General features: G+C 49.1%; 1 protein-coding gene across 5 annotated transcripts in view; it reads right to left on the bottom strand.

The window, feature by feature from the left end:
• Nucleotides 1–746: 746 nt before the first annotated feature.
• FNIP1 (folliculin interacting protein 1) overlaps nucleotides 747–27,035 on the bottom strand; it is a 69,048-nt gene continuing 42,759 nt past the window's right edge. For 3 of the 5 annotated variants that reach the window (XM_075441608.1, XM_075441607.1, XM_075441610.1), the window contains exons 4-18: nucleotides 26,838–26,938; nucleotides 26,507–26,581; nucleotides 25,892–25,983; nucleotides 23,243–23,326; nucleotides 22,156–22,227; nucleotides 21,279–21,414; nucleotides 20,522–20,723; nucleotides 19,628–19,713; nucleotides 12,942–13,088; nucleotides 10,520–10,689; nucleotides 7,747–9,172; nucleotides 7,215–7,383; nucleotides 5,179–5,376; nucleotides 4,679–4,794; nucleotides 747–3,899 (exon numbers count right to left, since the gene is read on the bottom strand). In XM_075441608.1, coding sequence (XP_075297723.1) covers nucleotides 3,821–3,899; nucleotides 4,679–4,794; nucleotides 5,179–5,376; nucleotides 7,215–7,383; nucleotides 7,747–9,172; nucleotides 10,520–10,689; nucleotides 12,942–13,088; nucleotides 19,628–19,713; nucleotides 20,522–20,723; nucleotides 21,279–21,414; nucleotides 22,156–22,227; nucleotides 23,243–23,326; nucleotides 25,892–25,983; nucleotides 26,507–26,581; nucleotides 26,838–26,938 — 3,153 coding nt within the window. In that variant the 3' untranslated portion in view covers nucleotides 747–3,820. The remainder of the gene's footprint in view (nucleotides 3,900–4,678; nucleotides 4,795–5,178; nucleotides 5,377–7,214; nucleotides 7,384–7,746; nucleotides 9,173–10,519; nucleotides 10,690–12,941; nucleotides 13,089–19,627; nucleotides 19,714–20,521; nucleotides 20,724–21,278; nucleotides 21,415–22,155; nucleotides 22,228–23,242; nucleotides 23,327–25,891; nucleotides 25,984–26,506; nucleotides 26,582–26,837; nucleotides 26,939–27,035) is intronic. The other 2 variants (XM_075441611.1, XM_075441609.1) reach the window with 1 other exon arrangement.

The following is a 27,035-nucleotide window of genomic DNA, read 5'->3' as shown; positions in this document are numbered from 1 at the left end:
AACCACGAGAAAGCTTGTCAGACGCCATGGCTGCAGCTCTGTCAGGCAAAGGTCTCTCCCCGTTTGGCTGATTATGAGGATATTCCCTCCACAGGACCTGCATTAATCGGAATGCTCCAAGATCAGTCATGTCCACTCTGCTCCCTCCCCCAGGCCAGTTCTTTTTTTCTGTGGTATCATGATGATGTCACTTTTCTCGCCAGCACTGTTGAACTTATATTTAATAAAACCATACGAAGGCTCCTCAATAACCTTTACTCCTGTGCAGCAGCCCAGAGAGGCAGAAAAGGGATTGCAGCTGGGCAGCTGGGCACCAGTACAGTAACTTGCCGGAGAGGAATTACAAACACCCTCCCAGTGCGACAAACGGCTTTGCAGGTAAATTCAGGAGTGAACACACGGAGCAGCGCGAAGACCACGGCTTTATGCACGTGCCTGTTCTCCTCACGCAGCGCCAGGCACCGGTACGGACAGCCAGGACCACCTTCCCGTCGCACTGTCCCTTTTTGGGCCAACGACACCCACAACTGACGGGACAGCAAGTTCAGACACAAACTCCCACGTGAAATGATTAATTCCTTCAGAGAGCCCGAAGGCTGTGGCCCCCCCGAGACCTCGAAGGATGTCCCTGAAGGGCGGCGCGGCGGGTGACGGACAGACGTCACGCTGGGGATGGGTCTAGCTTACACACTCACCAACGCTCTCGTGCTACAGGTATAAAAAATGGGCACAAAATGTAGCAGAAGTAAATTGACATACTGTATTTATTGCACAAATTTCCCCTAAAATTGGGAATGGTTATTATAATACAAGTGCACATCTTGGGAAATATATACAAAACCAGAAGAGAGAACAAGTATGTACATTTTACCCAGCATTGTACAAGTACCACCATCTAAATAATTTAGAGAAAGCAAAAAACTCTCATAAAACATCTATAATAACTAATAGGGAAAACATACGCAAGGTGTAAAATCCTTTCTTTTAAATATCTTTTGTTCTTAGCAGCCCAGAGTTTGCCAATTGCAACAAAACCGAATCTGCTAATTTGTGTGCCTAGTACACTTAGTTTTCAGCCAGAAAATTAAGACATGTTAATGGAGATTGGTAATAAAAGAAATCAAACATTAGTTTTCTATTCACATAAAACAAATTGCGATACACTTTTTAAAAGTCGATGCTATAGTCCTGTAAAAGATCCCTTTTTGTATTATTTCACAGATACCATACGTACCACATTGTTCACGTACCCCAAAAGTCAACTGACAGAAGAACTTCCCATCCCGCGTTCTGACCGCAGCGGCAGCGCTGCTCGAGAGGACGCTGCCGTGCCGCGCTCGGCCCCGTGGCTCGGGAGCCGCCTCGGCGGCCGCTTCGCCCGGCACTGACTGAACACGTCCTCACCGACAGCAGTAACGGGCTGGGTCGGGCAGGAGGCAGCGGAGAAGGATGCCACCAAACCGCCTCCTCGTGAGTTCACACCAACTCCCCGCGGCGCAAGGGCCTTTCTGCAGAGCCAAAGGTGTTTCAGAGCCACCCCCGCGACGCGCCTGGCACTGGGGACGCGGAGGAGAACACGGTGCTTTCCTGGAAGGACGCGCTACAAGCACGGTCCTGGGAGGTGCCCGGACTGCGGCGCGGCCCAGCTACCTGCACCCATGCCACGGATGAACCCACTCCGGGAAGCCCCCGGGGTTCCCCAGCAGGACCCCAACGCCGGCACCAAGCCCGGCAGCACCAACACCGCCAGCTTGCAACTGCAAATCTCTGTACAACGCTCAGAATCGCAGCTATTGGCTATACAAGGTATCATAGCAAAGAGTTAAAAAGTCGTCTTTCATTAAAAAGGTGTTTAGACAAGCGGGCCCCTACACTTTGCGCTCGTTCCAAAAGCCAGATGGAATGTCGCTGCGTGGTGGAGAAAGGACATTTGAAGAACAGAGAAGAAGCATCTCCTTAGATCCCGTATCAAACACGAGGTTCTCCCCTGCAGCAGTCAGCGTTGGATTTTACATAGAAGAGAGCTGCAAGCGACACTGCCTACCAGCGTTTGGTTTACTCACGCCAACCCAGTCCTGCATGGCAAGGGCTGGGGGTTTGCCCTGGGGATCCCCCCCGGGACAGAGCCTTGATTACAGATTTTATGTATTACAGAGAAAACCCTCGGGGTGAAATCCTGGCCCCAGCGCAGGAAGGGAGGAGAGGTTTGTCACCGACAGCGGCGGGGCAGGGCGCTCTCCTGGTGTTTTCAAGTTTCTCAAACGGTTAAAGTAGATTTGTATTTAAAATAACTCTGCAAACAACAAGAGCAGGGCCGCTGCGCTACTGTACAGATGATTATGGAACCGCTTATTGAGTTGAGCGACCCAGTGAACACACATCTCCTACTCCTGTGGATAATCCACGAAACTGCAATAGATTGAACAGAACTGATGCAAACAGAACCCAAAAATCAGCAACGTTAATTGGCTGCTAGGACAGATACGCAAAGAGAAGCCTGCAATGAAGTGTCCAGTTAAACTGAGGTAGTAGAGCCTTTGAAAACATAATCCACCTACTGCTATTTACATTACTTACACCAGAGCAGGCCCACCAGCTATTCCTACAACTCTTGTATACACAACGACAAAACAGCGATGGCTGAGTAAAGGAGAAATGCTGAGAATAAAGTAAACAACATTTCCTGCTGGTAGTTACACAACTGAGTAGAAAAGGGGTTAGAGAGTCATCTGCATCAAGGGTGTATTTGTCAAAAAATAATTCTGATATTACTATCCTATGGTGTAATCAACGTTCATTTTTTGTAGAATGGTTTTAAAAAATATATCAGTTAGTTACCTGAGCAGTTAAGGGTAGCTAAGTCGGTTCGATTTTTCCCCAACGCTTTGGTACGGTTCTTTCTAGTTGACTGTTTCAACAGCTGACTGCCTGCTGTAAAAAGAACACGATGTCGCAAGAAGATTGCGGCCCATAAAAAAGTTAGAGGTAATAGTCAGGTCATCCTGGGGACCCCGGGGGGAAACTGCAGCCAACGTTCTCATTGGAATTTTTTTCCTTAACATTTTGATTACGTTGTGGAAGAAAAGCATCACTTAGTACAAAGCAACATTTAAACGTTATAAACACGTAATACTGCGTACAACATCCAGCCGAGGAAGAGGGTCTCCACCGCGCGTCTGTCTGCTGGCCTCTTCCCCCCTCCTCCTGCGCCCCCGCCCTCCCCTCTCCCCAGGAGAAAGACCATAAATAAACTTTTGGAGCTGAGTGTCATTAATAAGCTTTTTACAAAACAAACCAACCCCCCCTCCCCCCCCAAACTCCTGCTCTTCCTCTGGGAAGTGTCCAGAATTTGACTACGACATGAAAAAGTTGTTTACGAATCACTGCAGCTTGAGAATTACGGATCTTAACGAGCTCCCCGCCGGCAGCAGCCAGGCCGAAGGCAGCCGCTGCCTTCTCTGGGGAGGTTCGTCGCTGGCGACAGCATCGCGGCGCTCCTCGCCCTCCCCAGCACAAACTGCCGCCAGCCACCGTGGCACACGGATCAAAAACGCCCGTCTGCAGCGTCTGCCGAAATCTTCGTGTTCCCGTGGTTGACATCTCGGCCTCACTCGTTTTTCTTTTCTCCTTTCTTTATAAATGACCAAGTGGGAGAGGAACAGTCTCCAGCTGTCTGCACACCGCGCAGTCATATATGGAGGTGCTGCGGCTCAGCGAGCAGTTTGTTCTAGTTGCTTCCAAGAGAAAGGAGCCAGAACAAGTTGTCTCTCACTTTGTTTCCACAGGGGGAAAAAAGTCAACGCCTGCGGCCTCTGGCATTTTAAAGCAGTATCTGGGCAACGTACGGGGAGTGAGTGCTCGCTACGGCTGCCAGTAAAGGGAGGTCGCTGGATTCAATCCTAAAAGGAAGCAGAAGAGTCACATTTTATCTCACCCCACGTGCGTTAGTAACCACGCTGCCCGCCCCAGCCGCCAGACTCTGCCATCCCCTCCGCTCGCGCCTGCTCACGCCGACGAGCCGCGGCTCTGCACGGGCAGCCTGGGGAGAGAGCAGGTGGAGGGGGGGACACCAGCGGGTCCCTTCCCACTCTGGATACAGGGAGCAGGAGCTGGGGGACACAGCGCAGGAGCACAGGACTAGGCTAAACGCTTCTGCAGCTACCAGGGAAGCCCTGGCAGCGTGCTGCAGCTCGCCCCGCTGCAGCTGCTCCCCCAGCCCCAGCTCCACACGTGCTCCATGCACCTTCCTGCTCACCCTGCACACAGAAGATATTCAGAGCCTTCCTATAAACACCCCTTAAATAGCTGCTCTGCCTCTGCCCCACACCCCTGGGGAGGTATTATGTGCCTTGCTGACACAGAGGGTGTTTTCTGCCATGTAGGGAAAGGCAACCTGGAGGCATCAGGTGCCCCGCGCTGTTCAGAGACGACTGACCAGCTAAGGAAGGAGCCGGCTGAGCTCTGGAGCACCAAGCCCATCTTCCCACCCACGGAGAAGAGAGGAAGGCTGGGGGGAACCTCGGGGTCCAGCACTGGCCAGGGAGAAGCCTGTGGCCATGGGTGATTTATGCCACACTACGGTTCCGGTCCCGCTTAGGAATCGGTTTTGCTGTGCTTAGCACAAGGCTGGGCAGAGGGTCTGGCACCAGGACTGCGCGGAGGGAGCTTGTGACCGTACCCCAGCACCACGCCCAGCTCCTTGACGTGGACTCGCATCTGGCCCTTGAGATACTCGGACAGCATCTTGCTTTTGAAATAGAGCTCCTGCAGCCGATCCTCCAGGTGCATAACACACTAGAAAGCAAAGGGAGTTGTGTCAGGGAGAAGACGGTGCTGCTGTCCGAACCGCGCCCAGCCCCAGAGCAGAGCAGCACAGACCCCATTCGTCTGCTGCCTTTGGCCATGTCTAGGTGACTAATTAGTACGATACTCATTGGCAAGACTCTCACTTTTGAGCAGAAGCCTTTGATGGCATGTTAAATCAGAATTAATGAGAGCTGTCTTGATCACAGAGCGGCGTTTAGATGGACAGCTCCAACAGCTACGTCAGGGACACACTGGCTACTCAGACTGTGGCCACGGATCAATAAGCCAGGCAGAACCCTCCAGCCTCTTTCACCTATGGAGTGAAAGGATGCTTTAATAAACATCACCCTCTCCATTGTCGTTCACACTTACAAAGTTTGGAGATAAATTATGCTTGTAAAGCTGAAGAGTGGAATGAAGCAGGTTGGAGACGAGGCTCGAGACTAACACTTCTTTTCCCAGCTTATTATCGATCACCCGTCTCTGGCTACTGGCCACTTGCACCGTCCATTTGTCCGTGTCGGCGATAATGCAGACGGCTTCCGCAATTGGCTCGTCCAGAACAGGATGCTGGAAACAGAAAATGAAGAGCAGAACCCTGAGAATGACAAGTGACAACGGTCCTTCCACAAAACGTCGCCATGCTGGGCAGCAGGGATAGCGTCACCGAGGCTGCTTCATCTGCAATAGAGTCCCACGTGCTAACGCCGCGTTCCAGCTGCTACGAACGGAGCTTTTCTGTAAGCACAGCACGGCCTTAGGAGGACAGCCGCTATTTCACGTCTTCTTCCAGGCTCGGAAGCGTGTCACGGGCTGACAATTACATCTTTAGATTTGATATGAAGAGTTCTGACATATCCACAGCACATTTTAAACCCCTAAAACTGAAAGCGCCGAAAGCTGCTGTTCAACACGGCCGTGTTGAGGCGGTCGGTTTCCCTCCCAGTTGTCACTGGTTCCTTCTGGGAGTGCCAGCAGAGGGAGTCAGGAACCAAGCCTGGCCCCGCCGCTCTCCCGAGCAGCCCTTCCCCTCCTGCCCCAAGCCACCCAGGCTTTAAAATGGGAACACTGGAACCCCCCCGCCCTCCCCCAGTGGGTTCTTTGGGCTGGACTGTCGGGAAACAGCTCCTTCCCAAGGCTCCACGGGGACTTCACACCGGGCTAGGACGCAGTTGTTACTTTACCTGGGGATAAGCACATAAAACCTCACCCGGTCGTACCCTCTCAATCTTTGACTTTTGCAGCTGAAGGTTACGCCCGCTGACAGACCCGCACCGCTATCAGATTTCCAACACCTCCGTTTCATGGCAGCAGCTACCTGAGGCTGCAGGCTCTGCCGCCTGAAGCCCACTTCTGCTTCAGAAAGGGCTTCAACGTTTGGCTTAACAGGCAACGGCCGACGGAGCCCCTCGCAGAGCAGCCCAGGGAGCGAGACCCCCGCGTGGGGCTGGGGGCCAGGGAAGGGGCCAGCAATGTCACCGCGGCCGCAGGCAGGGCGGCTGTGGGGCAGCGGGACGGCGCGGGAGAAGGGGACGGTGCGGAGGCTCCCCGGGCAGCGCCCAGAGAAGCGGACTGCCTGCTGCCAGCCTGTCTGCCCCCTCCCCTGGGGAATAAACTAGCGGGGAGCAGAAGCACCCTTTTCAGCGACAGCCGGTTTTCCACTCCTCTCCCGGTGACGAGAAGAGGGGTAGGAAACGCCACACTTCCCAGTCACGCCCCAGTTCATCTAGGGCAAAGCTTCTGTGGAGAAGAGCAGATTTCCAGCACACAGGAGAAGTGCAAGTCCTCTTAGGACAATTATCTTCATATTGGTTTCTCCTTTGCCGACAAAGCCGGCACTATCGGACACTTTGACTTCAATCCCAAAAAAGGAGTAAAGTCCCCAAAATCCTGAGCGCTCCTGATGGCTTCACCGCAGAGAAGACGTTCTGCCCCACCAGCAGCAGCACGTTGGTTCGCTGTGCCCGGGAAGAGGAGGGAGCGAAGGAGCATCCGCACAACCACTGCGGCAAGGCTCCGTGCCCGGGAAGAGATGCACGGCCGCTCAGCGTTTGGTCGGGTTGGCACCACCCCGTCCCGTGAGCGTGCAGCCCTCAGCAGGCTGCCGTGCCCACAGGAGACGTCGCCTTCTCCACGGCTGAGCACAGAGATCCCTGTTCCCGAGGGCATGAGCCTCTCGGCTGGCTTCAGTGGCAGCCTGAGGTTTTGTGCTCCCGATTTGCAGTGGAACAACCACATTTTTCAGATACGTTAATTTGAGAGGAGAGAAAATTGGTGACCTGGGACTGGAGAAACCTGGAGAGTGCTGCGTCAGTATAAATATTTCCACTTCCAGCAGGTTTGTACATTCAGAAACATTTGCCTTTCCCTACTGTGACAAATACATTTACCAAATATAGCTTAATTACCTGCACAGCATGAGACAAATCTGACACCAAACAGTGCCTCAGCTTTTCATCACTTCCTATTCCTTGCAAAACAAAGTCAGGGACGTAAGACGAGCAGTAGCCACCTAGCAAGGATCTTCCAAAATTGGCGATACTGGGCTGGACAGAGTTCACTTCAACTAATTTTGACCTGCAAGAAAGGCACATCAGAGAGGTACAACCATAAACACCAAATTCCGCTCACAGAGAGGCTGCATTCTCACGTTTGTCACATCTCTTCTAGCTTCCATTCAAGCTCTTTTTAAAAAGAAAGAGTTTTAAGTCCGCTTTTGCAGCCAGGCCGTTGTGGAAGGAAAGGACTTGAGCCAAGATCGCAATGCACAACTCGTATTTTTTTCCACACCACTGATCTCTCTCTATTCTTTCACAACCAGCAAACTCAAGAGACACTTTTCCAACCACTGATGCCAAGTTCAGCTGCACTCCTCCAAACGTGCGACACGAGAAGCGCCTGTGTCTTTTTCAGGCTCTGTTACTGCTGCCCAGTACTCACCCAGGAAAAGGAATCTCATCTTCTTCGGCCCAGTCTTCTTGCTCTCCTCCATAATAGTTACCGCTTGGTCTAGTTAGATCGTGACCTGTCTCCTCACTCTCGCTGTCGCCCAGGGCACTGTCTGAACTCTCATTTCTTGGAATGTCCCAATCAATTCCCGGGGCGACTTTTTTCTCTACGTTTTCTCTGTCCCCATGGGGGATGCGAATAGAGATTTTCTCTCTTTGGTCCTGCTCATTGAAGCAGTTTTTGTAGGTCTCTTGCCGAACAGAGTCCATAAATTTACAAAACTCGCTAGGTGGTTTGCTAGTGTTTGTACACAGCTTTTTAGAAAACTCTAAACTACTGTTGTGAGCAAGGAGGTCTGTAGCTGCTTGCCCTGGAATATCATCAATAGTCCGGGTCTCAACTGAACTGTCATCAGTAAAATATTCGTCAAACAGACTCATGCTCTCAGCGTTGTACGGGTTTGGATTCCAGCTCTGATGCTCACTAGCAACTTGAGGAAAGGGTTCAGCTGTCCCACAGTCTCTATTTTGGTCCTCAACAGTTTGTTTAACTTCACAGTTCTGATCAGCAGACGCTGCTTCCTCCGTCGCTGGCGGGCTGTGATGCCTAGCAATTTGTTCCACTACTGCCTGACTCCTGAGTTCGATGTCTGAATCGGGCGACATGGAATCTCCGATGAGGAAAGTCACCTTTGTCTGAGCCTCGGCAGCACTGCAAGGAAACGCGTCGCAGAAGAGCTTATCGGGCGGCTTCTTCTCCACAGCAATACCGGGTGACCTTGTCACGCTGACCACCTGGGTGCCCGGTTCCAGCGAGTCTTCGTTCCTCCACGCGTCCGCTGTTGGCTCCAAAGCAGATTCCGTCACCACACGTTTCTCTGGCGACGCTGACCCTGTGCACACCACGGTCTCCAGTTTTGTGTCCAGGCAGGGTCTCGGTTGCTTCACATCAACAGCGTCTTCCTGGCAATCGTCAGGAACAATAGTTCTGTTCTCCTCTGAAGAAGATTCCAGCTCTCCCTTCGGAGTGCTCTGTGTGTCTTCTCTCTCTTGCTGTGCCGCACCCTCGATGTTCTGCGCGAGGGAGATCGGACATTTGCAGTATTTACAGCTGCAGCTCGGAGTTCGCAGCTCTTCAGACTCCGTCGGCAGCAAGCTGCCCCTGTTCTTGTGCATTGTGACAAGCACATACTCCGATTCTTCCACTTCTCCTTTCTCCAGCGTGGTCGTTATAACAGTTCCAGGCATGACAATGGCTTCATCTTCCCCGTTTTCTAGCAGGTGCGTCTCTTGAAGCTCAGAGCACCTGATGAAGTAAGTGAGGAAATAAAGCAATCTCTGTACCAGGTCATGCCTTTTGCCAACCACAACCGTTTTCGCTAGTCTCACAGGTGATCCAATCGCCCCATACAGGTCACCTACAACAGGAAATAAAACAGACAATTATTTTGCATCTTTAAAATAAATTATTCTTCTAACAGACAATTGTTGCGGCCAGCTTTCCGAGCCCAGGTCTACAACAGAAAAATACTAAAGCAGAAGAGTGAGAAGAGCTGCGCTAGTATTTTGTTTTCAATACAGAGAATCCCAAAGATGCTGCTGGTGACATGTATGTAAGGTGACACGCTGGCCAGGGAGACATCTGATCGCACGTATTAGGGAGTAGTCGCACCACCTAACCTCAGTGCCTAGCTTTGGAGGCCCCTCTCCTGGGTTCCTTATATAGCCATTGGAGACAGGAGGCATCTGCTCTGAATTACCCTGGACAGGCTGGAAACCCGGCTGGACTTCTACCTGCCAAGAGAAAGCTGTGAGGAGAAACAACCCTACGCCAAGGACGAGGGCGGAAAGTGGCAGTGGCGGGCGCACAGCTGAAGCCAGCCGCCTTCTCTTCACTCCCCTCGAGCTCGACTGTGGGTTGGACGGGTTGTTCTGCCTGACCTCCAGCTTCACCAAGTGCCTGGAGGTGTCAGGGGCACTGCACGAACGCAGGGGTGGGGGACCAGGGACCCAGGAGGCCTCACAGGCCAGCCTAACCCCAGTGGATCCCGTGAGCTCTGCAGTCAAGCCGTCTGGCCAAGTCCCGAGCCACTCCTGCCTACACCAGAACAGGGCAACCTCGCAAACTTTCCTTTCCCTCCCCTAACCAAACTCCAGGAGAGTCTGTGTGCAGAGCAGGGCAATCTGACCAGAGAGTAGGAAGCTCATCTCCTCCGCTGCGCCACGAGCAGACACAATGACTGTTCACGTGAAGTGACAGCATGACTGCCTACTCAGTCGACGAGGCTGTGAGACCGTACCCAGGGGCTGCCTAGCCGTGATGTCCTGTACCGCGTCGCTCCTGCGCCTGTTGGGTCGAGAGCGTGTTCATTCCTCATCAAAAGATGGATTTCCCTGATTTGCTCTTTCCAGAACCAGGCTTACTGATAGTGGCATCCCAAAAAAGAAAAATTTATTTTCCTTATAGGAGGAGGACTGGAATCCTCCATCACCACCGGAGCAGGTGACCTTAAGAGACCTGCCATAGATGACTAAAGAGGGCTTTACTTTTTGGCTGCCATTTTCTAATTGATAATGCCTCACGAAATAAATATATAAAAAAAATACAGTGACCACCTCTGAGCTTGAAATACACACTTCTGTCTCGTTTTGAGTTAAAAAACTAAATTAACCTGGGGGGAATGTAACCAGCATCCATAAAAAGCACCACGCGCATAGGCATCGCTGTAAAGCTGTTGGATGGTTTAGGGCTGTCTGCCACGTACCGAGCTGTGCCCACAGTGGGTTGTAGGGATGGGTTTTGGCCAGCATGTCCACGCTCTGGGAAGAATGCTTTTCCAGGAAGATTCTTATAGGTGGCTGGCCGTTCGGCATGACGGTGGGGACCCAGGCCAAGTGGTTAGTCAGGACTGCAGTCAGCAAAGCTGGTAGAAACCTGAAAGCAAAACGTTCAACATCATATTTTTCCAGCACGTTAAACTGACAGCAGTTCTATGGTCTGTATGGATCAAGGACTGCATAAACGACCTAACAAAGTCAGGAGACATCATCCCTTCGCTCTTGGTTCTCTGGGGACAGACGGGAGGGCTGCACCCTCCTTCCCTCCCCTGCAAAGCTCTTTTTCAGAACCCACATTTCAAGTAAAATTAAGTATTTTAAACTTGTGGCATCTCAGTTCCTCTGTTTGGCAATAATTAGGAGACTTCCTATTTTGCAAGCTTCATGTTGTAAAACATCTCAAAACCAACTTAGTTTGTTCGCTGTAAGGAAACAGAGGCACTGTGTGGCCTCTGTACTCCAAGAGTGAGATCCCAAACCCTTCACATCTCTGACTACTGAGGAGAAGGAAGGCTACTGCTACCAAAGCTGTAAAATAGCTGCGTGCTGTGTTCTTTCATGTAATTGTTATGCAATTTAAGCACATATGGCTGCTCCTTTTCAAAAATAAAAGACTCCCCATGTTCTGACAAGGAGCAATGGGGCCTCTGGACATCATGGCAGGGAGAAGTCTGCTCAGAGCCTGTTAATTGCACCAGAGAAAGCTGGGGGCAAAAAGCACTTGGAGTAGACTATGGAAGAGAAAGAGCAAGAGGAAACAGTTCCTGACCCAGCAGTGTCAAACGTGGGGGGGGCGGGACGGGACACTGGGGCAAGCAGGGCGGTACTGGAGCGAATGAGCGTTTGCGAAGGCAAAGGGGTGCCAGCAGAGAGACAAAATACAAAAGCATTTGACGGCTGGACTTGATGATCTTAGAGGTCTTTTCCAACCTTAATGATTCTGTGATTCTGTAGCTCAGCCAGAAAGGCTGTGTCCTTACACTGGCAAAGCAGTTCTCACTAGCTAAGCAAGCAAGGTGAAAATCCTTTCTGAAAAACATTAACTATCTGATTTATCGCAACGACAGCGCACGGTTCCTGCTCCGTGGAGGGAAGGTTCTCCTTCCCAATCCCCTCTCCCGGCAGGAGCTGCTGCAGCAGCGCAGCCCACAGCCTCCCACACGCCGACAGATGGGGCTGGCGGCCGCTGCAGCGGCACAGGGGCCCGGGGAGGAAAACAGCCCAGTGCCCCCGAGCCCCAAAATAAGGCAATTTCTTACAAGCATCGGGAACCCTACAGCTTATTTAGCCGTTTCCTCGCTGCAGACGGCCAAAGGAGGACAGGAGATTTAAAACTGGACTGAAAGGGGTATGAGGCTTGATCCTGCTCTTGCTTCCATCAGGGTAAATGTTACTATCTTTAAAATAAAGCAAGCAAACAAAGCCAAAGAAATGACCATTTAAATGTAACCAAGATGCACAGGGCTCAGAATGGCAGGGACCAAAGGGGCTAATCCCGGGATAAAGCTCCCGCCGCAGCAGGGACTGGCTGTACGCAAACACATCTGAACCCCTCACAACTCCCTGCCGCAGAGAGCAGCTTCCCCGGAGCCAACAGCTGGTCTGCCAGCGCCATGCCCACTCCAACCCCGCATGTTTGTGCTCGTTTTAGGACTTCGGCGGAGCCAAACGCTTTAAAAGCTTCCCCTGTTCATGCCCTGGGGAAAGAGGATGAAGTGTTGACAAAAGAGTAAATTTATCAGATTCTCCGCAGTTTACCAAGAACATTCTCAATTTTTAACAACTGCTCACGGCTTCGTCCCGAGGGCAGGAAGGGGAGCACTAACGAAGCCTGCAGTTTCTTTAGTGGCATTTTACAGAAGTCAGGTTTAACAGCAGTTTGCGGTCAGACAGTATTGCAGACACGGCCCTTCGTGAATGTCTAACCTCGCTCATCATATGATAACTGATTTTGAAAGGTAGATGAATGCATTTCATAAGGTATGTTCACCCCCTTCCAGACATACACACCCATCACGCGCTTCCTACGGACATGTTTCAAATGCTCAGCCTCTACCACGATCTAGAGGATTGTGGGGAAGCAGGAATTTAATGAGATACTTTCTTTTTTGTTTTAAAAAGAAGGTATTTATGGATGGTCTTTTGATTCTTTGATTACCCAGCTTATAAAAACCGATTCATTTCAAGCCAATTTTTGAATCGGTTTTTATAAGCTAGGTAGTTGCCTTTTCATTTCAAACCAATTTTTGAAAAGGCAACTACCTAGCTTATAAAAACCGATTCAAAAATTGGTTTGAAATGAACAGGCATAAACACATGTGTAATTTAAAAAACTAAAATCCACCATACTGGTTTTTAGAAGCATTTTCCATCAAGAAAGTGAATTCCTTCATGAAGCGATGGCAAAGCTGGTTCTTCTCTGGTGTCCCCGACATCATAGTCAGCCAGACAGGCTCCCCAATCCGCGGCATCGTGTAGAGATTGCAAATAGTCGTTCTAGAAAACAAAACCAAAAAATCCAGAGGACTGAACAAAATAACGAAAGGCAGAGATCCCTACTCAAAGAATTCACTGCAACGTTTCGTTCCAGCTGTCATTTCTATCAGAAACCAAACAGCTCGCAGCAGCCGTTATCCGAGCCGAATCCACCCTCCCACCTCGGAGAGGCGAGGCTCTTCATCCACAGACCTGAGCTGATCCCGAGCACAGGAACGTTCCCTGTCAAGAGCCAGGAGCTGCCCTCTTCTGAACAGAGACGAAATGAATTATTTTTTCTGGTTGTCATCTCTCTGCTTTCTGTCCATTTCGTTCAAAACAACATGTAAATCCTCCATGGTTCGGCTTGGCTTACGACCAGGGCAAGTTTATGTGCATCTGACTCATAAAAACACCTGAACTTCCTCCTTGCTTTAACAAACTGGTAGATCTCCAGGCCAAACCTACTGAAGCGTGGGTCTGTAGAGCAGGGGACCAGGTTACTTCTTTAAATATAGTATATGAGAGTCAAAGTTACCCCATGGTTGCAAGGATTACGCACCCACCCACATCCTTTTTGATTCTACAGAGGACAGTAAATGCACGATCAAAACTCTGGCTCTCCAGTACAACAGCTGACTCAAACCCCTCGGATTACTGTTAAACTCCCCTAAAATCTAAACAAAACTATAGTTTTAAGTGCAATGCCTATGTTATGACACGATGGGAACCTGTAATTTCATCGCAGTGAAGATGTAAGCCTAAAAAAAAACCCCCAAAACACCAAAGGAAATGACCAATCAGTTCAGGTTTCTCCCCACCGAACGCACTGCTCTTTCTAGAAGAGATGGTTTTGTTTTACAAGACAAAGATTTACATTATCCCATTCTCCCCAATGCCACCCCTGATTTCTAAAGCTCATCTCTGGATACGTTGGTCTAACAGTTCACAGACACTTCCAGAAGTAACGCAATGCCCGTGCACGCCAGGCAGGCAAACGCTCTCGAGCAGCAGCTGCCAAAGCTTCCGTGGCTCAGCGTTTGAAGTGAAACTCCCTGGGAACAGCAGCGGAGCAGCACACGGCGGCACCGCTCCGAGGGCACCCGCGGCAGGCAGGCGGCATCCCCTGGGCAGCTGGCAGGGGAGGCGGCAGCGCTACGGCGACAAGACCCCCAGGGCAGCTCCCCAAAGGGCAGCAGAGGTGTCCGTGCACTGTGCCGAAGTCACGAAGAAGAAAGGGGTCCAGGGGGGCAGTGGTTTTTGCTGCCTTATTTTTTCTACCAGTTTTCATTAAATACAAAATCCACCCTGTGTGTTCACAGCAGGCAAAATCCACCCCACCTTCCTCAAAGGTTCGGCTGTGCAGACCCTCCACTGCCACAGGGAAAGCCAGAAAACACCCCACGGGCTGAAGCGGGGGAAAGTCGAGTCACCAGACCCTTGGAACCCAGAGGGAGGGCTCGCTGTCGGCTGGCTCCGCTCAGAGCAGCCCGGGAGCCGCGCTGCGTCACGCTCTGCTGCAGGGCCTGTCCTGGAGCAAAGCACAGCCTGGGTACGGACCCCAGCACAGCGGTCCTGCCAGGGCTGCCCCGAGCCAGGCACGCAGCCAGGGACACCGCGGTGGGGACCGGAGGGTCTCCGGCAGCGCAGGGATTTCACACCTCGGCAGCAGCAAGCTGGGACTAGAGGCGGGGTTACTAAGGGAAAGCTCTCTGTTCACAGCCCATTAACTGGAGTGGATGTTAAAGAAAGGGAGAAACCCCCAGCCCAGGGACTTCAAAGCTCGATGAGTTTCAGAGCTCAAAACAAGTATTGAAACTTAAACCCCCACCCCCAACACAGCTGACCGTGGAAGCCAAATCGCACAACTTAATGTAAAATACAGCTTATTGCTCCTTCATATCCACACTAACCCAAGCTCAGCCTCTTGTAGCTCGGCTGTTTTGAAAAAAAGAAACTACTTCTACACTAAAACCGACATATGAAAATATTTGTTTTCGTTGAAAAGACAGAGCGAGTCTTGTGATTCGTTATTTACTATTCTGGTAACCCTGGCTGCATCTGCAGCTGATAGTGTTTCCTCCGCCAGCGATCAGATTGCCCTGGCCGGCGGCCAGCAGGCATGTGACTGCGGCACGGGGAACCCTCCACGCCAGCGCAGGCACCAGCGGCGCAGGCACCAAGGGCAAGGATTAACTGCTTTCCAGCTCTGCAAACACGCAGGGAAACGCTCTCCTCCGGGTTATTAAAGAACAAAAACAAACAAAAAAAATTTAAAACCAAAACAAAACCCCCAAAACACTGCAGGGAAGTTAACCGGATTTAAAAAATCACCGCCACTAAAAATCAAACTGCCCCCTCTCAGCCATCGGCAGCAAGCAGCCCCCTCCCCTCCGCTCGCCCCCACGCACACCAGCGTGCAAGGGAAAGTTCAGTTAACGAGAGACTCCGTTCTTCGGAGAGTTCCACTACGCTTCAAATGGTTTCTCTTTGGAAATGCTTCTGGGAGGCACAACTACGGGCACCTCGGCACCAGCGATGGGTCAGCAGGCGCCGGGGCTGGGGGAGCTCCTCGGGAAACACCTTCGTGCCTTGAAACCCAACAAGGCACAGCCCAGCTGGATGAAAACGAAGACCCGAGCAAAACCCCTCCCGCCAACCCTCCAGGGTCTGCCTGCTCCGCGGGCGCAGATGGCACGGAGGCCAGCGGCCCTGCTCGACGAGGCCGGGGCAGCCGCCCTCCGCACGGCACGGCCGCGGCTCAGGTGCTGCTCCCCGCTCCCCCCTCGCCCAAACACATCCGCCAACCTCCCCAGCCGTTGTCCTGGATTTTGGTGCTGGTCAAAGACGTCTTTCCCTGGTGCTGTACAGACTAAAGGAGACAGACGGCTCCTCATGGACCAGAGCATCCCTCTGCAGCCCCTTCCTCCCGAGGGAAACATTTCCGACCCTGGCACCACTGCTCGGCTGCGGAAGAGTTGCAATGGAACGGCAAAGCTTAGCATCTCCTTAGGGATTGCTTCAAAACAGAAAGGACATCAGCGGTTTGTAAAACTTACTGACCACGCATTTGCTCCCTGTCCTCACTCCCTCCTTCCATAGGTGATTTTTCCTTAAAAAGGAAAAAGAACTTACAAATATCTGCAGGGTGGGGGTCAGGAGGACGGGACCAGACTCTTTCCAGTGGTGCCCAGTGACAAGACAAGGGGCAACGGGCACAAACTGAAGCAGAGGAAGCTCCAGCTGAACCCGAGGAAGAACTTCTTCCCTCTGAGGGTGACGGAGCCCTGGCCCAGGCTGCCCAGGGAGGCTGTGGAGTCTCCTTCTCTGGAGATATTCCAGACCCACCTGGACGCGGTGCTGTGCAGCCTGCTCTGGGTGACCCTGCTTGGGCAGGGGGTTGGGCTGGGTGACCCACAGAGGTCCCTGCCAACCCCTGCCATGCTGGGATTCTGGGATTCTGTGAAAACGAAGGCAATAATCGCTCCAGTGAGCGCAGGAGCGGGGCTTCCCCATGCAGGGAGCCCACGCTGGCACGGGGGCCGGCCTGCACCGCTGAGCAATAGGCACTGCTCAGTTCACAGCAGCGTAAGCCGCTTAAAAACTACTGGCATAAAACAGGATCAAATTTGGCTGCCAGAAAGCAGAGAGAGGTGTTTCCCTAGGCCTGGTGCTCAGCGTTTCCTTGCCAGGTTGCGTCTTTGCCACACAGGTATTAGTCAGATGCATAATCTGTATTATCAATGTGCTGCGCTGGCCTCGGGACCGGGGGAGTCGAAATGTTTATGCAAGTGGAGTAGCTTATTTCACAAGTCATGTGTCTGCACAGCTGACACCCAAAGAGCTTTAAGCCTCTCAGTCAAGTGTTAATAGCTAAACCCATCAGTGCTTTAGAAAATTAAAAATTGCTGTACAGTGAAGAATGATGCAAGGGTAGGCCTGGAGCTGGGCACCAAACTGATGGCAAATTTATCAATAGCATCAATTTGCAGAAGCAGCCCAGGCCTGCCAGCGACGGCAGCTTTGTTTTTGCCAGGATGAGGCGACAAGAGCAAAGGCAGGGGTCTGCCTGGCTGTCTTTGCCCCCTCGACCCCCAGCACCAGCGGGTAAATGTGCCTGGCTGACCCCGCAGCCGGCTCCTGCGCAGTCACCCTCCTTGCTGGCTACCAGGCTGACCTGCAGCCGCAGCACCTTGCCTGCGGAGGGGACTTTTGGGTGCCAGGAGGCTACGGCAACAACCATCCCGTTCCCTCCTCCCTTCTCGGATCGGCACAGCACTGTGTGGCTGGTCCCCCGTGCCCCGGTGACGTGAGGTTATTCTGATCAGAGGAGTGCACATCGGCCACCCTTGAGAACCTCTGAAAGTCTGGGGTTTTAAAAAAAAATTAATATAATCTAAAAAAAAAAAAAAAAAAAGACTGCAATGAGTTAAACCAGCACAGGATTACGTTGTAGAAACACCAGCCCACTGAAGTCAGCACCCTTCTTCCCTCCAGCAGAATTTGCTAAGCGGGCAGGAACCAGCGCAAGTCTCGGGTTCACCAAAGGACTCGGGCTCCTGACTTCCCCGTGACTTCAGTGGGAAAGCAGACGCCCAAAGAGATAATAGTGGCCTAAATGGGTTTGCTGAACCTGTGCCAAAGGATCTTTGCACCCAGCCTTCAGGATTTAAATACACTTTTTTTTTTTTCTCCTCCTTACCAGACACAAACTGCACTGCTTTGAAAAGCAAGCGGCTCTTGCGTGCTACAGCAACGCTCGTCTCGACGGCAGCGCACACAGCCACCCCCAGCCACCGCCGAGGCACGAGGACCTCGCCCGCCTGCAGCACCGGCCCAGGCTGCTGCACTCACTTACCAAAAAAAAAACAACAAATCAAAAAAAACCCAGAATTGCCACAGTCTGCTCCCCCAGGAAATTCATTTATGTGAAATTAAACTGGATTTAATTTACCTTGTTGCACTATTAAAGAGTAATATTTATATCACCATGGAAACCTCTGCATAAAACTGGTCGTTAGACACATGCTTCCAGCGCTGGTTACGCAACGGCCGTGTCATGTGAACGACAGCGGCTCAGGAGGGGAGCGCCAACCCTCCAGCGTCCAGCCAGACCCGACTCTGCTCCTCAGCCCGGCGAGAGCAGCCGCCGCGGCCCGACTTCCCTCCCAGGAGCAGCCAGCCAGCCAGGGGGATCTGGCCTGTGCTTTCGGGGTTATCGTTCCCGTGTTTGACTCGGGACACGCAGCCCTCCCCGCCGCTCTGGAACTGTTTAACGTGGAAGGGCAAAGGAGAAGGGGCAAAGTCTGCTGAATGTATGTTGAGGGGGGAACGTTTTGTGGGGAAGTTTTGGGGGAAGAGCTGGGGAGGTGGTGGTATCAGGGGGCAGGAACGCAGAGAAATGGCTCTGGGTGCGAACGGGGAGGAGAGGCAGAGCCGAGCTGGGGGGAGCGGAGGAACGGCTGTGGCTGCTCAGAGTTGCCGAACTCGTCTCGGGCCCCTGGGCAGGATCAGCGGCTCCCAGCAGTCACGAGCTGCCTCTGCTCCTCTCTTGGCACTGCTTATCCCATCCAGCTCTCACCGCAGGGCCACGTGCTCGCTCTTCCCTGCCTCCTGTCCCTATCCTCTGCCCTCCCTCGCAACCACCCGGAGGTGAGGTTCTAAAATACAATAAAAAATAAATAAAATTATACCATGCCTTCCTCCTGTCACACCACCTAACCCATGGCATTCGGGTAGTATGTGGAATTGTAGAAAAATGAGTGAGCCCTCGTGATACTTCACTGTTCAGTAAAATACATCCCGATGTCAGGATTTTATTGTTACAACATCAGAGCACTGTTTTCTACTGCGTCTCTAAAAAGTAGCTCTGCACTGGTTGTAAAAGGAAGCAGCCTGCCACTCCCATCTGGGAGGAGATGAATCACTTGAAACAGATGGATTTCATCTTAATTCCCTCCTCATGACTTAAACTATGGAAAAAAAATACAGTTAAATGCCCGGGATGTGCTTATCTGCATTACTTTGTACGTTAACTGTTGAATAGAGACGCTGTGCAGGTACTGATAGCAAGAGATTACAGCACTGCATTTTACTGTGTGAAACAGGCAGTCCTCCTCCCCCTTAGTAGCTGGTTATCTGAAACGCCTTTAGAGCGGAATTTAGAGCAGAGTAAAGGTCTTGCTTTGCTCACATATCAAGAAAATATACGCTAGAGGAGGATTTCCCTCACGTGGCTTTGCAGTTCTTATCCCCCTCTCAATGGGCCATAAAAGACAATTTAAGAGGCTGCTGGGAGCTTCGTGACCACCTGAAGCGCAGAAAACCTCGCTCAGCTCTGTCCTGTGCACACCGAGCCCTGACGGATGCACACACCTGGCAAAATCTAAATATGCAAACAGATTATAACGGCTTGCTGTCACCAATACTCTTACTGTACTTACTTTTGCACTCCAGACTTTCTAAGTTACTTGTCCTGCACTAAAGGAGAAGGTCCTTCTAAACCAGACTTGAGTGCTTTTGAAGAAACAGACACAACAGGTAGGAGATGAACTGCTCACCTGAATTCATTAAGGGCATCAACAATTCTGTTATACGCCAAACTCCGCTGGCTGGCATCAGCTGATCTACGACTCATTTTCATAGCCTTGAAAACAATCATTAAACAGATAAGTAACACATAGCTAGAGAAGCACAGAAAATGCAAAACAAAGTCATGTGTTTGAATTTATCTTTCATGCAACTAGTCATGCAAATAATTCTTTTAAAGTGATAAAATGATGGTACAAGTGCCAACTTTCGTATCTGAGGAAAGATAGGTGAGGCACACACATTTGCAGCCTCTGCTGCTTCTCTGCTTTTCATCATTTAAGGCATAAAAGGGGTCAAAGTTTCCATTGCAGTGGCAAAGTAACCACTAAGTATTTCCTAGAAGAGAGATTTGAAGCAAATCTAACCACACATTTGAAACTTCGATCTTTGAAAATTTCCTGCACCTCAGAATCAGAAGGTTAAATAAAAAAGGGGAAAGAAAAAGCTCGTTATTTATCTACAGCCTGGAACAGGCTAGAGATAGGTTCTGACCCTGCGATCCACCGGACTCGGATACAGCTGAAGCAGGGAGGTGGAGGTGGCCTTAACAGCACCTCTCCCCCTTGGCTGATCCGGGGCTGGCTGGGAGCTTCCGCAGCCTGGTGACTCTTCTCGCCCTCAGCAATCCCCGCCGCGTCCCGCGGCATGCACTGCCCTCACCCTGCGTTGTGCTTTTGCTAGCAATAAGAAACATCATCAAAGATGCTGTGGAGCAAAGCTCTTCTCTGGTGCAACTCCAATACCCAACAGCAAGTTGCTCCCACTTTTGTAAATTGGGAACAAGAGTCAGGAATTCAGTCTGACAGGGCTGGAGGGGAACACACAGCAATAGAAGTGCAAGAATCAAAAGAGACTGTGTTTACCTGTTCTATTGCACTCTTCAGTTTGTTCATGTGACTTTCAAAAAGGGGAAAGTGTGAGAAGAAGAATTCATTAAATTTGTTGTTTTCATCTTCATCTCTTGAGAGTGAAAAAATAACTCCAATTGCTATCTTCTTCTTCCTAACAATTCCCGGGCTAGGACCAGAGCTGTCGTCCGACAAGTTAAAGCTTTCATCCATGGACCTTGAAGCATGAAAAAAACAGAAAGTTAACGTAATCCACTGCTTCAAGTTGTACCTCGGTTTCCTGTGTAATTCAATTCTTGAACATCTAACTTCAATAAACACCTTTTGTTTGCATGTGTTGTCAAATCATCACCTTTGATAACACCCACTTTGTGATTTTTTACAAGCAACCATTAATTGACACTGCAATCGCAAAAGCTGGAACCAGACTCAGAGTGGTTTTGGGATCAGAAGATGGTACTGCAGTTCTCTCCCATCTCTGCCAAGAATTTGTGTTTTGAGTAGGATTTTAGGGCTGCTTCTCCTCAAAAGTACACCCTACAGGTTTACATTTTGCCGAAGGCTTCCTCGTTAGCGCAAAACAATGAGTGCCATGAAGAAAACAGATCCTGAAAAAGATCAGGCGTTGACGTGCAGCCTGACTTACACCTCTGTAAATACTGTAAATACAGAAAGCAACAGCAAGAGCAGATGTACGTATGCAAGAGCAGAATCAGGCTGACAACGGTGGAAAATTTATGGGCAGCAACCAGCATTTTCATTCCCAGCTCACCATCGAGGGAAGACCCCGTTCTCCAAGCTGGTAGTCTGACTGCGACGCCAACGCCGCTGGTAACTGCTAGCACAGCTTTTGTTAAACGAAGAGCCCGGAGATGGAAACGGAGTGATGAGCAGACTGCTAAGAGATGCTGCAACAATAAGAGGAATAAATAAAAATCTCTCCAGAAGAAAGGGCATTTGGAAAATAATACCAGCAACTAAATGAAGCCCCTGAAGATGCACTGGTGTTGCTTCTCAAGTGCCTTCCCTTTTGTTTATTCATGATTCTTATCCAAAAATAACCAGTTTATAACAACATTAACAAGATACACAAGCACTACAAGGATGGGACAGTCCTGCAGCTTTACATTATTTGCAACATATAGGCTGCACCTTGTTCATCAACCCTGAGTACTGGGAAATGAATTCTTGGTGGAAAGGAGCAACACTCATCACATCCTTCAAAAGCCTTTCCAATCCTAACCTTCAGTGCCCAGTATCTGACTCTGGGGGGAGAGGGGTGTCGTGGAGGCAAATTCATGTTTTAATGTTACCGTTTTCCTCAGTTTGGAAAGGAGATGACAACAAATACAGTTTGGAAATGCTGCAAACTTATGCCATTGTTTAATTTGGCTTGCTTATTTGCAGCACGCTTTAATAAATTGCACTGCTGTTCAGATTACCTCCGTGAGGTTCCTCATGCAGTATCCTTGATGTCTACAGCATTGGTGTGTATACATACAGCTACACATTAATGCTGATATATAACAAACCAGAATAATCACTTTTCAGCACAGGAAAAACTATGTGATGATGTCTAGACATCTCAGTGACGAACACTACTGACTGCTTCTGGAGTCTATAGGGTTAACACGTGGAACTGACATTACCAGATCTTGCTATACCGCTGTCTCTGTCCTCATTCTGCTCCCTCCCAGGCATATCCATAGGGTTGCTATGAACTGTAAAACAAGGAACACCAATTAGCAGGGGAATATACAGTTCCTTTCTTGTTTGCAGATCTCCATGTAATTAATGAAACAAAACCATGCTCATTAATTCAGATCAACAGCACTGCACAAGGCCATCACCAAGAAAGGCTGCTTAGCTGAACAAGCCAAAACACTTCTCTGAAAAGCTTATATGCATTTTTCTGAAGTCCATACACTTATTTTAGGACAAACTAAAACGGCTACGCTTTGCTTCTTTACACAGATATTTTTCAATGAAATTGTAATGTACCGAAAGGATGCTGGTCACATAGGTAGTACTCAGTGTATAGACAAAAAAACCCTACCAAAAAACTATATACACACACGACTTAATTCATATACCAGCTTTCTCAGGTATTATAGATAATTTTAAAAGGATTTTACAATGCTGTCTTGAAGAAAATAAATACTTTTAAATTGGGAGCAGTGCTTTGCTTGTTCAGCTAAGCCGCAAGCTGTCCAGATTCACAGTCTGCACATATGAAAGATCAAAAGTGTCTCAGGCTCAATAGTCTTTAAAAGTGATATATTTTACAAGTACATGTGTGAAATAAAAGCTACTCAGCCATGGAAATAAGACCCAGCCACTAAAAGCAAGAAATGTCAGTTTTAAATGAACCTAGGTCAGCCTTAGTTTTTACAGTTTGGTTGAAACAAGTCCAGATCAAAATAGCTTGATGCTACTGCGAAATATTATTTCCAGAAATATGAAATCCACCATTAAATATAAAAGTTTCCAAAACGAAACAACACAACCAACCAACCCCAAAGAGGACTATTCAAATGCCTGCTGTCCTCTGGGGATTGGAAGCATGTATCCAAAAAGGTAAGAGAGCAGGCATCCCTGTCCATTTTCTATTTAAAAAATAAATAAATTTTTTTTAAAAAAAATATATCTTATTTCCAGGGCTCAACTACAGCTCCGCAGAGTTTCGTCCCGCCAGCTAGACTAGCCACACAGCACAGCACACAGCATGTTGCAAACCTGCAAAGAAAGAGGCGCTCCGGATCAGGCGGAGCGGACCTTGCTCTGAGAATGCCCGCCTAGGGCTGCAAAGCTGTGAAAGACCTACATGGCGAAACGTAAAATACACATGAAAGAATGAGGTTAGTAAAGCAGAAGAGTCCGTAGGGAGGGGGCCAGGGCAGGGAGAAGATACAAGCCAACATAAATGCGGACTAACGTATGCAGGAGAACAGCTCATTCAAGGATACGGCTTACAGTTGAGCTATATTGTATTTACAGAGTTAAAATAACAGACCCAGCTTTACACTGTTGCCCATACAAGGATGGTGTTTCTCTCCAAGGGCTTTTTTTTTTTCCTCTCTTTTTTTTTATTTTTTAAAGTCAAAATATGATTAATTTATGCAGGCTCAAAGCCTAAGTCGATCACAAACACGAGATTCATCGTGGAGTACAATGTTTAACATCCACACTGGTGGGGTGGCCGAGGAACACCGTGGCTGAAGACGCCAGGGAGGAAGAGGGAGAAGGCAGGCAGGAATTTGTCTTGGTAGAACCAACAGAAAATTACAGGCTGAAGTAGTTGTTCTGAGAACAGTCAGTACATCAGTTTAGCAAAAGGCTCATACAGAAAATAAATGTTAGCAGTCTTAGTGGTCCATTTTCAAAGTAATACTGGATTGTAGAGATACCAGGGAAAGAGTGTATTTACTGCACACAGAGCCAGGACAAACGCATGGGCATTTTTAATGAGTTAATTGCCAGTCCCTCTCCTAAATTTGAAGCTACTGCTCACTCAAAGTTTTCTGATTACACAAAACTTGAAGGCCACACCTCAACAGAGCTCTCTTCCATTCTCTTCAGTCTTTACTCATTAAAGCAAATGACACGACCAGTGCTGCCTTTTTTTTTTTTTTTTTGTAAACCAGCGTATCTAAAAAAAGCAGCCTGTAAATAGTTCCCAACCAAAACACATAGACTCCTCTCCTCTCACGGGCTGGCGAGAGCCAGTGAGTCAGGAGCAGTCGCTGCTGTTGAACTCGGGCGTTGGGAACGCTGCAGTTACAGATTAACTTCTTTACCTGCTTTACCCATGGTCCCCTCTGCGCTGAAACGGGAACTGCAAACAAACACCGTCGAACCGACCAAAAACTTGGGCAGCTCAGTTACAAAGCAAGTTTCAGCATCCTCTTCTAGCAGGCAATCCCGTCGCTTCTCGTCGCGCGCCGAGGAGCCCACGCCTCCGCTCTGCTCGCTGGGGACAGTCACCCTCGCTACAGCGCCCGGCGCAGACGAGCCTGTGGCACTGGCTGCACCGAAATCCTCCCGAGTCCACGCCTAATAGCTGCGTTATCTGAATCTGAACTTGCAGTTTAGATCACGCTGGTGATACAGCAAATTTTTGCCAAGCGCAAACCACAACAAAACCCTAAAAGCAGATGAAGCGAGTTCCTCTCTCTTAGATCAGTAACTTCATTCACTCCTGCACCGTGAAAAATCACAACTGAAGTCTGGAAGGAATACTGAGTATCATTTTTAACTTTCCTGATTTTGTAAATTCAGGAAATGTTTAACAGATGATAGGCTCTTACAGCTTTAATTGGCTTCCCTTATAAATGGACTATCGGGAACTATTTTAATGAGGTACACAGCTTTTGAGCCTGAAAAGCCTTTAAGCCTGCGCTTAGGTGTAGTCTTATCAAAGTCAGTGCAAAGGAGAGAAGTAAACACACCCAACAAGAGTAAGGACCACGTCAAAGCCGGAAACCCACTTAGGGTAACAAAGTCATCAAATTCGCTCCTTACTTCCAACCCTAGAAAAATTCACGTACAGCAATATTCTGGAAAGCAAACATAAAAAGAAGTCCCTTCTTCCACCTCCTACAACAGACGTTTGCTTGGAAAGTCAACAATCTAAACCAAGGGGGAGGGAGGAGGTGCTGAGGAGCTCATCAGGCTGCTACACCGGACAGCCCAGCCCTGAAGTACAGCATCTTCCCTATCAGCTCTACCGTTCCCACAGGGAAAAGCCAAAAACTTCCCCTCTTTCTGCAGTCTAATGTTCACGGAGCCTTCACCCCCAGCACTTCAACGAAGGCTGAGAACCAAAGATGCCAGATGGTTTTTCAAGACTGCTTAGCTTCCACGGTCAGACAGAGAGAGAAAGAGGAGAGAACAAAAAGATCTTCTGTCTAATCCGATCAAAAACTCCACCGTAACTGTGCAATGTTAACTTAGACTGCTACGAAACAGGCGGCCACACGCGCTCAGGTAGCCAGAGAACAGAACAGAATGAAAATTATTAACGAAAATAAACCCAGGAAACTGAGTCAGACAGAATCAATCCTGCCTGATCCGAGATATGCTGCTTAGAAAGTTCTACAGACTGTTATTTTCCAACATTTTCTGTATTTGAAATTACATATATCTAAATATTTCTATTATGTATTTTATATACACATATGCAGCTGTATATATTGAACCACTGCTAATTCCTTGAACTGTCCCATTTAGTCTCCTCCTAACCCCACCAACATTAATTTTCTGTTACGTCTTTAGCTTTTTTTTTTTTTAATTTTGATTCTATTTAGAAGACTTTTGACTTTCATATTCTAGAATCTATGATTACTCAGTTAAAGATACCAGGAAATACAATCTGTTTGTCATTACCTATATTCCCAAGAAGTCCATTCATAATTGTACTGTGGTCAGGCTTTAATGTATTGCTGTCTTGATTAATGAACTCAAGACTGTCCTGTAACCTATAACAAACATAAAACACACAACAAAAACAGTGATTTGCATTGCAGTAGACTATAGTGTGTCTTCGTTACAGCCCAAATGGAATGGAGAAGATAAGAACGCAGGCTTCCACTAGAAAAAGCATACATAGCCTAAGCCACGTTCTCGGGTGGGTCAATCAATACACAGAAAACTAAACATTGAACCCTCTGAAGCCAGATGTCTTTTTCTTCATCTTGGATTCCCCAGCTCCAGTGTTCTGCCCTCATCCCTTCTCCTTTGGTGGCTGCAGGTACTTTTGTACCACACAATATCAAGCCTCACCATATCAGCATTAAAGGAATGGTTCATTCATCCGCTTAAAGCAAGCTGAGGGGAAGACAACCGCAAGGGAGAGGTGAGGACACCAGTGACAGGATGTAGCAGATCAGGGAACAGGAAGGAATTTTTCTAGAGAAAGAATCTAGAGGGTCCAAAAAAAGCCTTCTGTGTTCTTACACTCATCTGCTTATGTGCAATAGATACGATTTGCAATGGACTCACGTATTCAGACTTCCGTAGATGCTGCTTCCAGTGCGAGCTGTGAAAACCTTGCTGAGCATGAGCTGAGGAGGTGAGCTAGAGGACAAAAAAAGGAAGATGTCAGTCAGAAACACAGTGCCAAGACAGGCTTTGCTTTCCATTTCACAGCCCTCCAGATTTTACAGACCTAAACATGACATAACACCCTTTTTTTGTCAAAAGTGACATCAGAGTAACTTTAAAGCAAACACAGAAATTCCTTTTACTCTGCACTTCTGGCATTCAATTTATTACATATTAACACTAAGGAGAAAGTCTTCAGAAAAGACCAGCAGTAAAAAATTAATCTTACCGGATCTGGTGAATTTTCAACGTGGAGCCCTTGTAGCTCATGGCCACAGAGCCAAACATCATCTCTCCAAGCATGTTAGCATCCGAAGAGCACCGAGAACCCTGCGAAAAAAACCAAACCACCAACACTTGCTTTAAAGCATTTTAGAAGCACGCTTCTATTAAGGCAACATACAACTAAGGAAAATATTCTTTGGTT

The sequence above is a fragment of the Opisthocomus hoazin genome, chromosome 22 (genome assembly GCF_030867145.1).
Source record: "Opisthocomus hoazin isolate bOpiHoa1 chromosome 22, bOpiHoa1.hap1, whole genome shotgun sequence".
Lineage (NCBI taxonomy): Eukaryota > Metazoa > Chordata > Aves > Opisthocomiformes > Opisthocomidae > Opisthocomus > Opisthocomus hoazin.
The sequence above is the reverse complement of the archived record's forward strand: the minus strand, read 5'-3'. Positions and strand labels throughout refer to the sequence as shown.